This window comes from Halichoeres trimaculatus, unplaced genomic scaffold (genome assembly GCF_033239565.1).
Source record: "Halichoeres trimaculatus isolate MK-OKI-2021-1 unplaced genomic scaffold, fHalTri1.1 fHalTri1_scaffold_1, whole genome shotgun sequence".
In the NCBI taxonomy this organism is placed as follows: domain Eukaryota; kingdom Metazoa; phylum Chordata; class Actinopteri; order Labriformes; family Labridae; genus Halichoeres; species Halichoeres trimaculatus.
Genome location: NW_027437179.1, coordinates 24428593 through 24442762, shown reverse-complemented (window position 1 = coordinate 24442762; position 14170 = coordinate 24428593). Strand labels below are relative to the sequence as shown.

The 14170-nt window shown below is 42.1% G+C and overlaps 1 protein-coding gene across 1 annotated transcript; it reads left to right on the top strand.

Annotated features, from left to right (window-relative positions):
- Positions 1–2666: 2666 nt before the first annotated feature.
- LOC141794813 (nuclear receptor subfamily 1 group D member 2-like) lies at positions 2667–12983 on the top strand. Its single transcript, XM_074675348.1, has 8 exons — positions 2667–3442; positions 8621–8932; positions 9023–9111; positions 9227–9371; positions 10842–11443; positions 11548–11733; positions 11825–12035; positions 12127–12983. The coding sequence occupies exons 1-8, from the start codon at positions 3424–3426 to the stop codon at positions 12321–12323; spliced, it is 1761 nt and encodes a 586-aa protein (XP_074531449.1). The 5' UTR covers positions 2667–3423; the 3' UTR covers positions 12324–12983.
- The last annotated feature ends 1187 nt before the right edge of the window (positions 12984–14170 follow it).

Sequence of the window (14170 nt, the reverse complement as noted above, 5' to 3'; positions counted from 1 at the left end):
GGACACTGCGGTTTCAGGCACATTTGGGCTATTTCACGACGCTCATGTTTGCACAAGCAGCTTCTGACCTACATTCTCTCTGTCCCAGCCAATCTCCAGCGATATTTTGGCTTTCAGCAAACACAATCTGTAGAGAGAAAGGAAACGTGACGGGGAGTGGGAGGGTCTGTGGGAGTCACGGTGAGCACCGCCCAATTCGCACGTGCCAGCTTTTCCCTGCAAAGATCGTCTATTGTAGCACTCGGTCCACTCCTCACTCCAAAGACTGTATTAAATTCCGGTTTGAATGAGTGGGCGTCGTCTCTGGCTCAAGCGTCTGCTTATGCAGCACCCCGGAAGGTAAGGCACGTGGACAGGCTTTGACACAAGTATTTGTAGCATTTACTTTGTTACCATATGGCTTATAAGTGGGTTTACTTCCAAGACCTTACATTTGTCCCTTTTCTTACTTCTTTACATATGACACTGGAAAAAAGGAAAAATAGATAAATAAATAGATAAAACAGAGCATTGTTTACTACAATGTGAGGTGAGTGTGTCATAGCGTATTCACGTGCCTTTAACTGCTGGATAGATGGCTAACAGCATGTGATGGGTGTGGACCACAGAATCCTTGTAAAATCTAAAAATATTTTCTGTTTGTTAAAGTGGGACATAATAATGTACGGCCTTGCTACCTTCAATCTATCATATCATACTTAATTTTCTTTCGTAGTTCTCCATTCTTTCATCCATCTGTGCACATGTTAAATCATAGTGTTTAATCTGACCTTAATAAAGACATCAGAGTCTGGGATCTTCCTAAATTTACTGACAAACATAAATCAGCTATTCCAAAAAGTTCTTTAAAGCTACAGTAAGAGAAAAGTGAAAATGTTTTTAGAAACATACGTGAATACGAGACAGGTGTACTTCAATATTAGCAATAAGTCTGGCAGTGGCTTGCACATAAAGATTAAATTTTGTTTTTACTATATTTTTTGTTGTTTTATAACAAATATTTAACAAACAGTCCAGAGGGTCAAGGTCAAGTGTTGATGAGTTGAATGATATGCCACATAGAAAATGAATTTTTAAACCATTAGGTGAAGGTAAGCTGTTCTACTCTGTGGTGTAAATGTCTAGAACCTTAGTATCCAAGATTCTCTTATGAAATCCTTATTAGTCCAAGAATGTTATTCCGGAAAAGCAACAAAGTTGTTCTTCACAGTTACTACCAGCATATAGTATCAGTGATAAATATGTTTCTTGCATTTTGAGCCCAGTTGGTGAATTTCCCAGGTGTAAGACTTTAAAACTTTAAAAATACAGTTAATTTCTGAGTTGATTATTGATTTAATTCATTTACTGCATCTCTCCAGTTAGGGGTATTTTTAGGACTTTCCCAAAATACATTGACTAGGGATCTACCGATCCAGGTACTGGGTATCTGATCCAGTGCCTCAAAGCTGGCTCATTATCAGTAGGAAAGGGCCAATCCATAGTGACAAGGCAGGCAACCAGCTCTATGCTTTTTTTTTTTAACTGCACTCTTGGTTTCTTGATTTGGATTTTTACCTCTGATGCACTTTCTTTGTGTTTTGCTGCATTGCCAGTCTACAGGCTACAAGACAGTTGAATACTAATTTCTGTAAGTTCTGAAGCATTGTTTTGCTGGCAAACATTTAAATATTTTATAGTTATGAATGTATATAAAAATATCAACTTCAGTAGTTCCATATACTAATTTATTGCCTTTTACTCTAAACATTACCTGTCTTATTCCATGATTGGGCATGCTGGTTATTATTTAACACTGGCATCGGATCAGGACACCCAAAGCCCAGGTATTGGTATCGGCAAAACAACTAGCTCGTATACAGCCACGCGTCTTCCAGCACTGAAGACACTCAAAATTGCTTCTTTAATTATTTTGTTTATTAAACACCTTAATGTAAGATTCTCCCCAATCCCCCTCAGCCAACTAAGCATTAGTAGCATATACAGCAATGGTTCTGGCCTGGTCCCTTTCACTCAGAGAGTTCTCCCAGTTTCTCCAGTTTCTCAGAACCTAGTTAAAGATATTACATACTGCAGATGATGAAATTTGCAGTCATGTTATGAAATTGGTTCAAATTTAATTCACAAGTTGTAATACTTAAATGAAACACAGAACTATCACGTGTTTTAATGTTTTGCCCAAGCTTATTAAAAATGTCCTGCCAACATTTATCAAAAAAAAAAGAAAAGAAAAAGTGTACAGTCCTCAACAATGTATAAATATTTTTCTTTAGTTTTAAGTTTGATGTATTTTTTGGCATTGCAACAGATAACTTTCCTGAAAACATAAAAATAAATCAATAAATAAATGTTAAAATTGAATTATTCCCCCTGGGGAGGCTAGCACAACGTGCCTTTGGCACAAATATAATGTGATCAACACTTGGTGATGTTATTGTTTATAGAGGCTTATCTAGTATGTTCAAAGCCCATGGTCACCTGTCTCACCGATGATAACAGTGAGTGGCAACAAGAAACGCTACAGGAGTGAGACCTCTCGCGCTCTTCCCCTCTCTTCCGCTTGTCGCCGAGCCCATGCAGCTCATTTGCATAAAATGTGTGTCAGTAGGGCAGCGTGAGCTCACATGCCATGCGCACATGCTGTAGAGCTTTAACCAGCATTCCAATGTCGAACGAGCCCAATGTGCCGTCTCCACGCGGGGCTCTCGGCCAATGAAAAAGTGCGAAAGAGTAAAAAAGAGTGGGGGCATGAAGAGAGGAGGTGGGTGAAATGTTTTCAGAGAGCGTGACAGAAAGAGGAAAGGAGGGGGAGAAAGAAAGAGAGAGAGACATCCCTGATACACATCAACAAACAGGCGGTTGACGGGACACACAAAAAGAGAGCAGAAAAAATGGTCACATTTCTCAGGCACCTGAAAACGTGCTGGTTATTTTAAGACGCGTGTTGCTTATTGATGAGTGGGGAGTGTTTAAACTACTTCTACTCTGGTCATGTTTTAATGGTGACTGTACATGGCAAGCAGTTGAATGCTTTGGGACGTCTGTAATTTAGAGAAGCTCAGTTCATTGCCACCTTACCACTAGCTTGGTAACTATCGTAGGGTGAGAAGACGAGGAGCCGTGTTGCCCTGCATCACATTGAAAGATATTTGGATCAAGACGAGACCTGTTCCAGTTTTTCTCTCAGTAATAGCCTAGTGATTTTATTTATCGTCGCTGATTGGGTTTCCTAGAGACCCCCAATGCCCTGTGCACACTCGTGTTGGTCTATTTTTTTGGATAACCTCTATATGCCTTGGCAGTTCATGACTCTTTCACCTATATCAACGAAACTCCTCGGTGACAAGCAAAGGCAGTCAGTCCAGCATTGAACGTCTACATTTTAACAGCACGGAGCAGCAGAACAGCGGTCTATTGGAAATCATGGAAAACAGTCCTGGTGGTAAGTAAAGATATTATGTCTACTTATCCTGAAATATAATTTAAAGAGCTCTAATTTCAGAGAAATGGACAATGTTGAATTATGATGGGAGTTAACATTGCACAGTTAGATATTAAATATAAGGGGTAAAGCTGGAATATGAATTTTATTCGAATGATTTATCAGCCAATGTATGCATTCAGCAAATGTGTTTGTAAAAAAAAAAAAAAAAAAAAACATAGATACCACAAATGTACCACATACATTTAAAAGGTTTTTTACTTGTTTCAGTGCAAGCAATTTTTAACAATATGTATTGCATGTATGCAGTTAAAATGAGAGAATTCCCATGCTCAAGTCTTACATGGATATTTTTCTGCAGCTTTGAGCTCTGAAGTTGCTTTATTTTCAACTTTCTGTGCAGCTTTTGGTTGCCTCACTATTGATCTTCAGCTGAGACTTGATATATAATTCAGGGTATAAAATGTCATAGTTTCTGTGTAATTTAGCAGTGTAACATATGGCCAGTTGCCAAGTGCTTCTGGGCTGCAGTCAGGGAAGAGTTTTGAGCCAGTGAGCTGAGCACCGGGAGGAAAGTCCTTTCTCGTCAATCTTTGTGGTGGACTTCCGATTCTCTGCATGTAAACAAACTCCCGCGCAACCCCAAACGCCCCCTGACCGGGCGCGTTCTCGCGCCATACAGTAGAAAACCACTTATCAGATCTTTAATAATTGTTTTTCTTATGTTGCTGAATATCACTACGTACAGGATGGGTTCAAATTTAGAAGGAGCTGTAAAGTGTGCCCTCCAGTCGTAACGACCCGAGGCATACACTGAGGGTTGTAGTGTCGTTTGTCTTTTTCCCTTTTTTTTTTTTCTTCCAATGAGTGAGTCATTACACTTGGCTGTCTCATGTCTTCGGTTGAGGTGCAGCTTTTCAAACACATGTGAGTATGTCTAGAGCAGTCACGCCCACTGGGTCAAAGCATAAAACCGTTGCCAGGTTTTTTTCACCCATATACTGGACATGACCGGAAGAAACATTTAACTTTGTAAACGTCCAGTTAAAGTCCGTTTTACTAGAATCCGGACCGCAAATTGTTCTCTCAAACAAGTAAAGCGTATCTAGTTTACGTCGTAGCTCAGTTGTGGGTTTCTTCTCTAAAGCTTAATTTAAACAACTTGTGTAGAAATGAATAGATTTGGACCGAACCAGCCAGAGGCTACTGTATTTCAACACCAGTCTATAACCTACTATACATATAGGTCAAGAGAGCAATCTATTTCCACATCAACTCAAGTCATACATATGAACAAAACAGACCCCCGCTATCATTATCAACACCTTTTTCATCTTTTAGATCTTACAGCCAAGGCAGGGTATTCCTATAACATCAGACAATAAAACGACCTTGATTAGCAATGGGTGTTTTGACCGGCATTACTTTTCATCTGCTTTCGCACAAGTGCACCATGGGAAGTAGCCTAACCGTCGTGATAATATTCAGAATCATGCGCCTGGTTTTTAATACGCAGTTACCCCGCCTCAAGCGATAGCACGTGTATACAGCCTCAGTATCCACGTGCCGCGCCTGATTCCCAAGCAGCCCGCCCCCCCTCCGTCGCTCCTCTCCACCGCGTGCACCCTGCTCGCGCTCAGCTCGCACGGGGATTCCTCTTTATTTGTAGATAGCTTGGTCAGTGGGTCAGAAGGGTTTAACAGTGTTTTCTCTCGTTCTGGCTACCATAACTGGTTTAAAATATTTACGTTATTACAGTCGGTCATATTAAATGTGATATATCTCTGTTTGGTTTGTGATAGGCTTATTAACCCACATTTGGCTGCTACAACCGTTTTTTTGGGAGGGAGGGGTGGCTTGACTAACCCGTTCTTGTCATTTTGCCCATGTGCCACCAATATTCAGAGGTTGAAGTGTTGCAACAATAACAAGCTGTCTTCCATACAAGTCAGTATTATGCAGGATTTGAATTATGTCATGAATCACAACATGGGCTTTTACCTTTATTAACACAATTCTACACAGATCATTTAAATTAAACATAAATAAGTTGTAGTAGCTTTAAATTGGTATAGATGTGGTTACTTTTCTCTGATTTGATTTATGGGGATTTGTTTTTCTGCTGTGTATGAAGGAATGTCATTTAGTTAATGTTTCATCTTTTTCTTGCATGTTTTTCAAGGGCAGCAGGTTAACTGGTTTTGTAAGCATTTCATACCACTGTATGGTAACTGTTTGAGCACATAGAATATACAAAAGCATTATGGAGGTAATTGAAGTTTCTGTTGAGGGGAATTCTATGGTGAGGACTAATGACAAAATACAATGTAACCACCAGAGTACAGGGAGCTGACCTTGTGACCTAAAGTTACCACAAGAAAATAATATCACAAGAAAATAAAGATAATCAAATTGGTCAGTTTTCACTGGAACAGAGGACATTGTAGCATTTATCAAAGTATCAAACATTAAGTTTGTTTAAGTAGATCAATGTGTCACATGTCTCTCTTACAAACCTGACAATAAGCTTAATGTTAAGCTCTGATGTCAATCCTGAAACTAGATTCGCTGCAGTTGTCAGCGTGACAGATGATCCCACACCTAGATAATTCATATTAAAAGCCAATGTTGATTCAGTTACAGATTGTGTTTCTGTGTAAGGATAGAGTGTAGCCGTCCACCCTTTATGGGTATGGACTAACAAGACCTGCATGTAAACAGCTTTAAAATTCCATAACACTCTCAAGTTTAACAACATGCAACAGAATCATTAATGTCTGGCAATGAAAATAAGTTGGAGGCTCATGTGACAAAAAATATAAATTGCTCTCTGTTGCTTTCAGAGAACAGTCCCCCTCTATAGCTCCCCCAGAATGTATACACATGACATGCAGCCCAGTTTTTCACGTGCAGTGAGGCTTACTGCCCGTGCACAGATGTATATGTTCACATGAGAGAGTACAGACTAGAGTTCAGAGTGGGTGTCTCCGCCCCAGACATCATGGGAACATGGTGTCTATAGTTTTCCTTCCATGCATGCATGTCCTGACATGAGAGGGGAAGTCATAGTGAAAGGAGGGGCGATTGAGTGTTTTGTTTATGCTAGAGTTCTTATGGCTCTGTGTGTATGCACAGGTCACATGTTGTAACCTGTGCAGGGATGATATTCCCAGAGCACGTTCTGGCACCCAGTCAAACCAGATTCCAGGAAATGCTTACGAGGGGAAGTATATGGAATGTTTTTATGCCACGGGGCTGGAGAATATGAATGTGAAGGGTGGGTGTGGAGTTCATGTGGCAGTCGGGTGTGACCTGGTCCCCTGCAGGTACAACACATGTCCAATAAAACTTTATCTTCCTCTGACAAACACACCAGAAACTTGCACATGCAACATTTGTGTGTGAGGTCAAGTCACCGTCTGACACTGGAGCTGCAACCACACACAGGCCATTAGGCTTAGTGTACCTCACATTCAGTGTGTTGACACGTGTGGGCAGTGGAATTAAGGAGGCTCTTAGAGATACACAGAAATAAAGCACGTGTGTTCTCAAGGAGAGAAAGCGCAAGAGCTGAGGGAGACTTTTTCTCTGATGAGTCAAGGTCCTTAAGAGGAAATGTGCACAGAATGACAGAGTGAGAAGTCCAAGGATATTGTCAGAGATAACATTGCCTACCACTACTGTTAGACAAATTATTTACTCTTCTTAAACTGCAGCTGTGTTATCAAGGCTTGCTGCTCAGTAAAAATACAGCTATTTGCCCAATAGTAACCTAGAAAGTGCTGTTATGATCATCATGACATGAGCCCTGATTGTGAATGAAGATTGGGACACACAGTTTCTCTACAGACGCAACATTTGGGTTGGTAGGCTGTTATGCTCCAGTATTCAGATACCTGACACAGTGATCTAATAGCAAATAAAGGAGGGCAAACTTGAAATTGAGGACATTGGTAACATATATCAGCAGAAATGGGCCTTGAAAATTGTATTAGTAAGTTGAGATAAGGGTTATTTAGTGATATAGATGTATAAAATTGCTTAATATCTAACTAAAAACCTGAAGTAAATCTAAATAAATTGTGTCATGAAATGGCTGTGAACAACATGACTGCAACCCTCTGCACAGTTTCAGGAATGCAGAGATTCGAGGTAACTGTGCCCCACTCTCTTCCCTCTGTGTCTGTAGTCACATCATTAAAGCAGCTCTCTCTCTATTCCAAACGTGATCAGCCCCAGCGCTTGTTATTGTGCTGCTGCTGTTGTCTACACGGGACTGCGCAAAGAGCCTTGTGAGCCGGGCGGGAACTGTGTCAAGAGTCCATGTGAGCTCCCGGTCAGGTGGCTGGCGGATAGATGGGTCTGCAGGCCCGCAGCCAGAGAGGGGAGGGTGGGAGGGAGGCGGAGGTTTAGAGGGGAGGTGGTTAGAGAAGAAGGGGAGGAGGGAAGGGAGGAAAGACTGGATGCTGAAAGCAGGCAGGCAGCTGGCTGGCTCAGCCTGCACGTGAGGGGCAGTCTTTCACATTGAAATAGAAGAATACTGTCTTCAAAACAAGGGGGTGTTTCGGGAAGGGGGGGGTTACGGGTAATGGGGCATTTCCGACTTGATGTGACAGCCAAAACAAAGGCGTGTTTATATCCTGTAATAATACATAATGTCAATGATTTACTGTTATTTTATGATACATATGTTAGGGTATAACATAAAGATTTTTTTTTTTGTGAGTAATTCAATGATAAGCAGGTATATTTATCACATTGATGTGATGCTTGTGTTTCCAATCGGATCCTAAGATTTATCCAAACCTGGGTGTGAGTGCTGGCTCACCCAGTAGATCTGTGTATCAATCTTTCAGAGTCTTTGTGTGTTTAGATTCTGTTTATTCTCATAGAAGTCTTCAACTGGCACCAAGCCTATTGGCATACAAAGCTTTTAAACAGATATCCAGGTCAGAGCTTTTGTTTCTCTTGCTGACATTTTTTCTCAATAATTCATCAGATCAAATATCTGTCGTCCAAACATGATCAGGGGTTGTGTGAGTGTGTGTTAAAGTCTGCCAAGTAAGCTCACTGAATCAAAGTGGAGCATTGCTCAACGCTTGTACTCCCACTCACATGTGAACACCGACCTAGATGAAGATGGGTGAACTGAGTTCTTGCCTCTTTCTGTTTCTCCAGGTGGTGTTATCTTGTACGCTGGCTCGTCCGGCAGTGCCAGCCCCAGCCCTGGCAGCCCCTCAAGTGGATACCAGACCCAGTCTCCCTCCTCCCATTCGCAGCCCTCCTCACCAGAGGGCGCTTCCTTTCAGGAGATCGGGGCTCTGAAGCAGAGAGGGGAACAGGGGGGAGGAACTCCTCCCCCAAGAATGGTCTTCCAGTTTCCTGAAGTAAACAATGCTCCAGTTGCCCAAATAACTACTGTATCATCCGCAACCTACGGCCACCCAACAGTGGCCAAAAGACCTTGTGGATTCACTGGCACATTTACCAGTAGGTACCCCCCACTCTCTTTCATGTTGGCCTGCAGGCTCTTTCTTTTTGTTTGTCCTTTCTGATGTTGGATTTGTGCATCGTTCATAGAAACCGGAGGTATGGTGCTTCTGTGTAAGGTGTGTGGAGACATTGCATCTGGGTTCCATTACGGCGTTCATGCCTGCGAAGGCTGCAAGGTATGTGTGAACAAAGATTGTATTATGTCATGTCTTTGTGTTGAGAAGGTCAAAGCACTTACACTATGACAGAAAGATAAACTCTAAACTCCTTATCCCTTTGTGTCTCCTCCAGGGTTTCTTCAGACGGAGCATTCAGCAGAATATCCACTACAAGATGTGTGTGAAGAATGAGAAGTGTCTCATTATGCGCATGAACCGAAATCGATGCCAACACTGTCGCTTTAAGAAGTGTCTCTCCGTGGGCATGTCCAGAGATGGTGAGAGACGTGTTACATGTTTGAAACAGTGTTTACACACGTCGCAACCAGGACTGATTTTTTTTGTGAAAGTGGAGATAGAAATGTGGTCCAAACATGCAAACAAAGTGGAACATGATTAATGTTTACTACCTGATTGGCGTGATGGCAATTAAAAAAGGCTGCCAAGCAGGTCTCATTCCTCCTACCAGAACTTTCTTTCTGTGCTCCTTTTCCTTTGCCTGTTTTTCTTCCCTGTCTCCCTCTCTCTGTGCCCTGCTTTCTGATTTATGGCGAGAGGAGCTCTGGAGTCCCAGCAGTCATCATTCACAGAGAAACTGTGACAAATATAGTGTATTTTGGGAAATTGGGGCACAAAGTTGTTGATTACTCGATGTGCTCACCAAGAAGTAAAATCTTGCTCTTTTTTTTCCTACGCCCTGACATTTACAAACAATGATATTCTGCCATGTTAATCACTGGTACATCCAAAGCTTGAGTTGAAATGGAAAAATTTCCTCACACAGTTAATCTGCTCCCTTGCATTAGTTCACTGCACCACAGGACTCTAATCTCTGGGGATGTGAGGAACTAGGTGATAATAAATCATGTTTTTTTGAGGGAGCTAACATTTTTAGCTGACCCAAAAAAGCCAAAATGCGAGGCTGAAAAATCATCTCCTAATTTATCTGGTCACAGGAGGCCACAGGCAGGTTTATACAAGTTTTAATTATCTAAAAATGTGAAGAAAAGTCAAAGTTAGAAAAAAAAAGATTCTATGTAGACTAAGAATAATTCTTTTACAGAGCCACATAGCCACTTTTCATTTTCACATCATGTCTTTGACTTGACAGAATGATCCCCGCTCACCGATTCCTTTCTGAACACCCAATCTTTTTTCCTTCCCCTCCACCTTTCCTACCTGCCTCTCTCTTTATTTTTGACCTTTCCACTTCTCAATATGTTACTTTGATAATGACATCATGTTCAGCTTTGTTGACCCAGTGACCTACTTCCACTGAAAAAAAGAGTGAGCGAGTGTTCAACGTCAAGGCAGAAGGAGAAAGAGAGGGAGGGAGCGCAACTGGGGGAGGTGGAGTAGAGTACAAGGAGCTATAAATAGGGCTGTCAGTGGAGGTGCTGTACTGAAAAGGGGGAAGGGAGGTTTGCAAAGGCTGGAGAGGAGGAGGATGAGATGAAGGCTTAAATGTCTGAATTGGGGTGAAACAGCTGTGATGGACAGAGAATAGTTACAGACAGCGTTGAGGTCTATGGATTAGTAATCCCTATGGCGATTATAGCCTGAGTGTCAACTGTAGTATCCGTATTAAAACAAGATGTGGTGTGTCTATGTGTTGTCCAAATGTGTCAACAGTTTTAAATGTCCTACGCGTTTGCTGTGTAGGTAGCTGCCAGTAAGAATTTAGTGGTGACATCTAAGTTCAGTGCCAGCAAGTGCTAACAGAGAATGCTCTCCTCTGTTTCCTTCAGCTGTGCGTTTTGGCCGCATTCCTAAACGGGAGAAGCAGAGGCTACTGGATGAGATGCAGAGCTACATGAACAGTCTCAACGAATCAGCTTCCATGGACATGGAGGTGTCACCTCCTCATGACGCCCCCTGTAGTCCACAGAATCAGACAAACGAAGGAGCAGGCTCCATATCGCAGTCTTACCGCAGCAACATGATGAACAATGATGAGAACCCACCCAAGATGGCCGCCGGCAACAGCAATAGCAATGTAGGCACTCCTTCCTTCCAAAACAGCACAGTGCAAGAAGCTCCCCTGTCACATTCTGCAACCCAGACTCAGCACGCAGCTCAGGCGGAGCAGGCGAATGTCGCATCAAGCTACCATGTCCCCATAACCTGCCCTGTAACCCACAACAACAACAACAACAACAGCGAAAACTCCTCTTCTAACACCAATGTAGACAACGCAAAGTACACCTTCTCCTCCAATCAGAATCAGTGCCCCTTCAGTGGCAGTCAGTCATCTCAAGCCTACTCAGCCAATCAAAGCAGCTACTCAGCCAGAGACTCCCAGAACCAAAGTCCCTGCCCCTGGAAGCTAAATGGAGGAGCCAAAGTGCTGGTAAGATCTTTTTTCACATCAAAAATTTGAACACGTTTTTATTCAAGTCAAAGAAAAAGGTTTTAACACTTCCTTTCCTGTATTCTTTTTCGCCTCCTCTCCAGGCTTGTCCTCTCAATTCCTGTCCAGTGGCTCCTGCCAGCCGCTCCAGTCAGGAGGTGTGGGAGTCTTTCTCCCAGTGTTTCACCCCTGCTGTCAAAGAAGTAGTGGAGTTTGCAAAGAGCATCCCAGGCTTCCAGACTCTCAGCCAGCATGATCAGGTCATGCTGCTCAAATCTGGCACTTTTCAGGTAAATTCAGTCACAGTGGGAAGTGGCAGTTTTTATTATCTACTCCTCCCATACTCCTCCTGATGCTGACCTGGTCTCGTTGTGTCCACAGGTTTTGATGGTGAGGTTCTGCTCACTGTTTGACCCCAAGGAGAGGACAGTAACGTTCCTCAATGGGCAGACGTACTCTCTGGCGTCACTTAGGGCTCTTGGTATGGGCTCCCTACTCGATGCTATGTTTGAATTCAGTGAGAAGCTTGGATCTTTGGGTCTGGAGCCGGATGAGATGGCCCTTTTCATGGCTGTTGTGCTGGTTTCAGCAGGTAAGATGCGGACTTGTGCATGTCAACAAGCGCACACTGTAAACCCACTTTGCTTGTCTAACCCGTATTTCTCCTTGCCTCTTTTCTCCAGATCGTTCTGGAATAGTTGAGGTGGGAGCAGTAGAGCAGCTGCAGGAGAACCTTATAAAAGCACTGCGTTCTCTAATCACCAGCCGCCGCCCAGACGACAGCACCCTTTTTCCAAAGCTGCTGCTACGTCTGCCGGACCTGCGCACCTTGAACAACCACCACTCTGACAAGCTTTTGGCTTTCCGCATTGATCCTTGAGCTCAAAGAGCTAGAGCTAACTGAGGCATTTGCTTTGGGAGAATTCCCTGTTCCCATGCAAGCCTGGCCTGCCACATACAGCACACTGGCCTATGCATGATGGACAGCTGTTGTGGGAAACGTGCCAGGTCCGATGCTGTGAAACAGCAAACTGGGAAAAGAAATCAGTGAAGGATGTAGGCACAGTGGAGTTGGAGGCTCCTGAACTCAAACCGATTCCTCCTCCTCCTCCAGTTGTTTCCAGGTTTGCTCAACAAAAAACCAAGACTGTGTTCTTCCTCGAGTTTTTCAAATACACATAAGACCATCAAGTCATCCCTTCTCCCTCCTGAGGCTTGTCAGAGTTATCAGTTTTTGTTCTGAAGACCAAAAAGACGAAGAAGTCTGCTGTTCCTCTTTAGACTTTGCTCTCCTTTACCAGCTCTTAAAGCCAACAAGAGAGAAGCGCATACTCCGGCCCAGAGAACCAGGAACAGAAACGAACATTCACCAACAATGATTTAAAGCTAAAGTCATGCTACATTGTGTAAAGGGCACTTTCCATACATCACAAAGACCTCTTACATCAATATTTTACATAGCAATAGATACACCTGATAAGTTGGACTGACAGTTTGTGTGTACCCTGCTCAAATGGAATAAGCTATTTTCACAAAATGTCACCCTGTGGGAAATCTCTATTAAAATTATCAGTGATTGAGAAGTGTGTAACATTTTTCAGAAATGAGATTAAGCTGCATTTTCTTTATATGCGGTAATCAGGGAGAAATTATCGGTCATTTTAGACCGCTCTGAGGGGTTATGTGTTTCAATGTTTTGTTGTATATTTTGTATATAACCTTTATTCTTGGTTCTTGATAGTTTGCAGATTATTGAGTATGTAAATGAAGTTAGTGTTGAGTTATTGTATAATGTCACAAATAATAGATTGCTATACAGGAAGAAGCATTTAAATTGAAGATATATTATTGAAATAAATGTATTGTCAACTGACTGCATCACCTTGTGAATATTTTGTAAATGTTTTATGGCGACAACATAGAGTATCATTATTAAAATAACAATATATAGCATTTATTTCCTTGTGCTCATTTTTTTTCCCATTTCTCTACTTTCTTTAATGTTACAAATATCCTCCCCATGGCGGCATACTATGGAGCTGTAGCCTAGCAACAGAAGCAATGAGCCAATCATGCTCCAGGGCTGGGAGCCATTGAGGTCCTCATTACTAACAAGGAACAACACTTGATTATTTGCATATGTGATAACAAGTAAATGAATTTTCAAAGAGCAGAAGGACAAAAAGTGATGTTCTTTGCCACCTTTAGACTGAAGACAAAAGGTGGCTGCTTTGAATAAGACTCACCAGAGATGGATGATGTCTGAAGGAGCGTGATTCATTATGACTGTAGGAACAATCATAGGCTGGAGGTCATAAATGTGGTTTGAAAGTTTTCTGGAGTTTGATAGCCAGGGTGTCAGACAACAAGGGGCCCAGCTCCTATCACTGTTATCAGCACAGTAAGTCCTGGCAGAAACATACAATTTATTAATTTCAATAAACAGCTACTCTGGCCTTCAAACTATTTCATATAATCCTGCCATGTTTATGATTCATGCACTTGGGATATCTTACATAGTGCTCAAATCAGAAAAGAAACAAAATATTCTCTTTAAGACAAACAAAAAAAGCAAAGATTCAGAATTAGTACTCTTGAAGGAGTTTGAATTGACAGCTCTCCACCCATATGTACTCTAAATCAAATCATATGGGACAGAATTTTGATGAATTTATCAGGATAAAAACAACAACTAGTTAAAAGCAAAAAATCAGCTCCAAATGTATG

Bases quoted from the DNA above. Each gene is read 5' to 3' on its own strand.
- LOC141794813 (XM_074675348.1), top strand. The intron at 9,112-9,226 runs GTATGTGTGAAC...TGTCTCCTCCAG, and splicing joins ATGCCTGCGAAGGCTGCAAG to GGTTTCTTCAGACGGAGCAT. The intron at 12,036-12,126 runs GTAAGATGCGGA...TCTTTTCTCCAG, and splicing joins TGTTGTGCTGGTTTCAGCAG to ATCGTTCTGGAATAGTTGAG.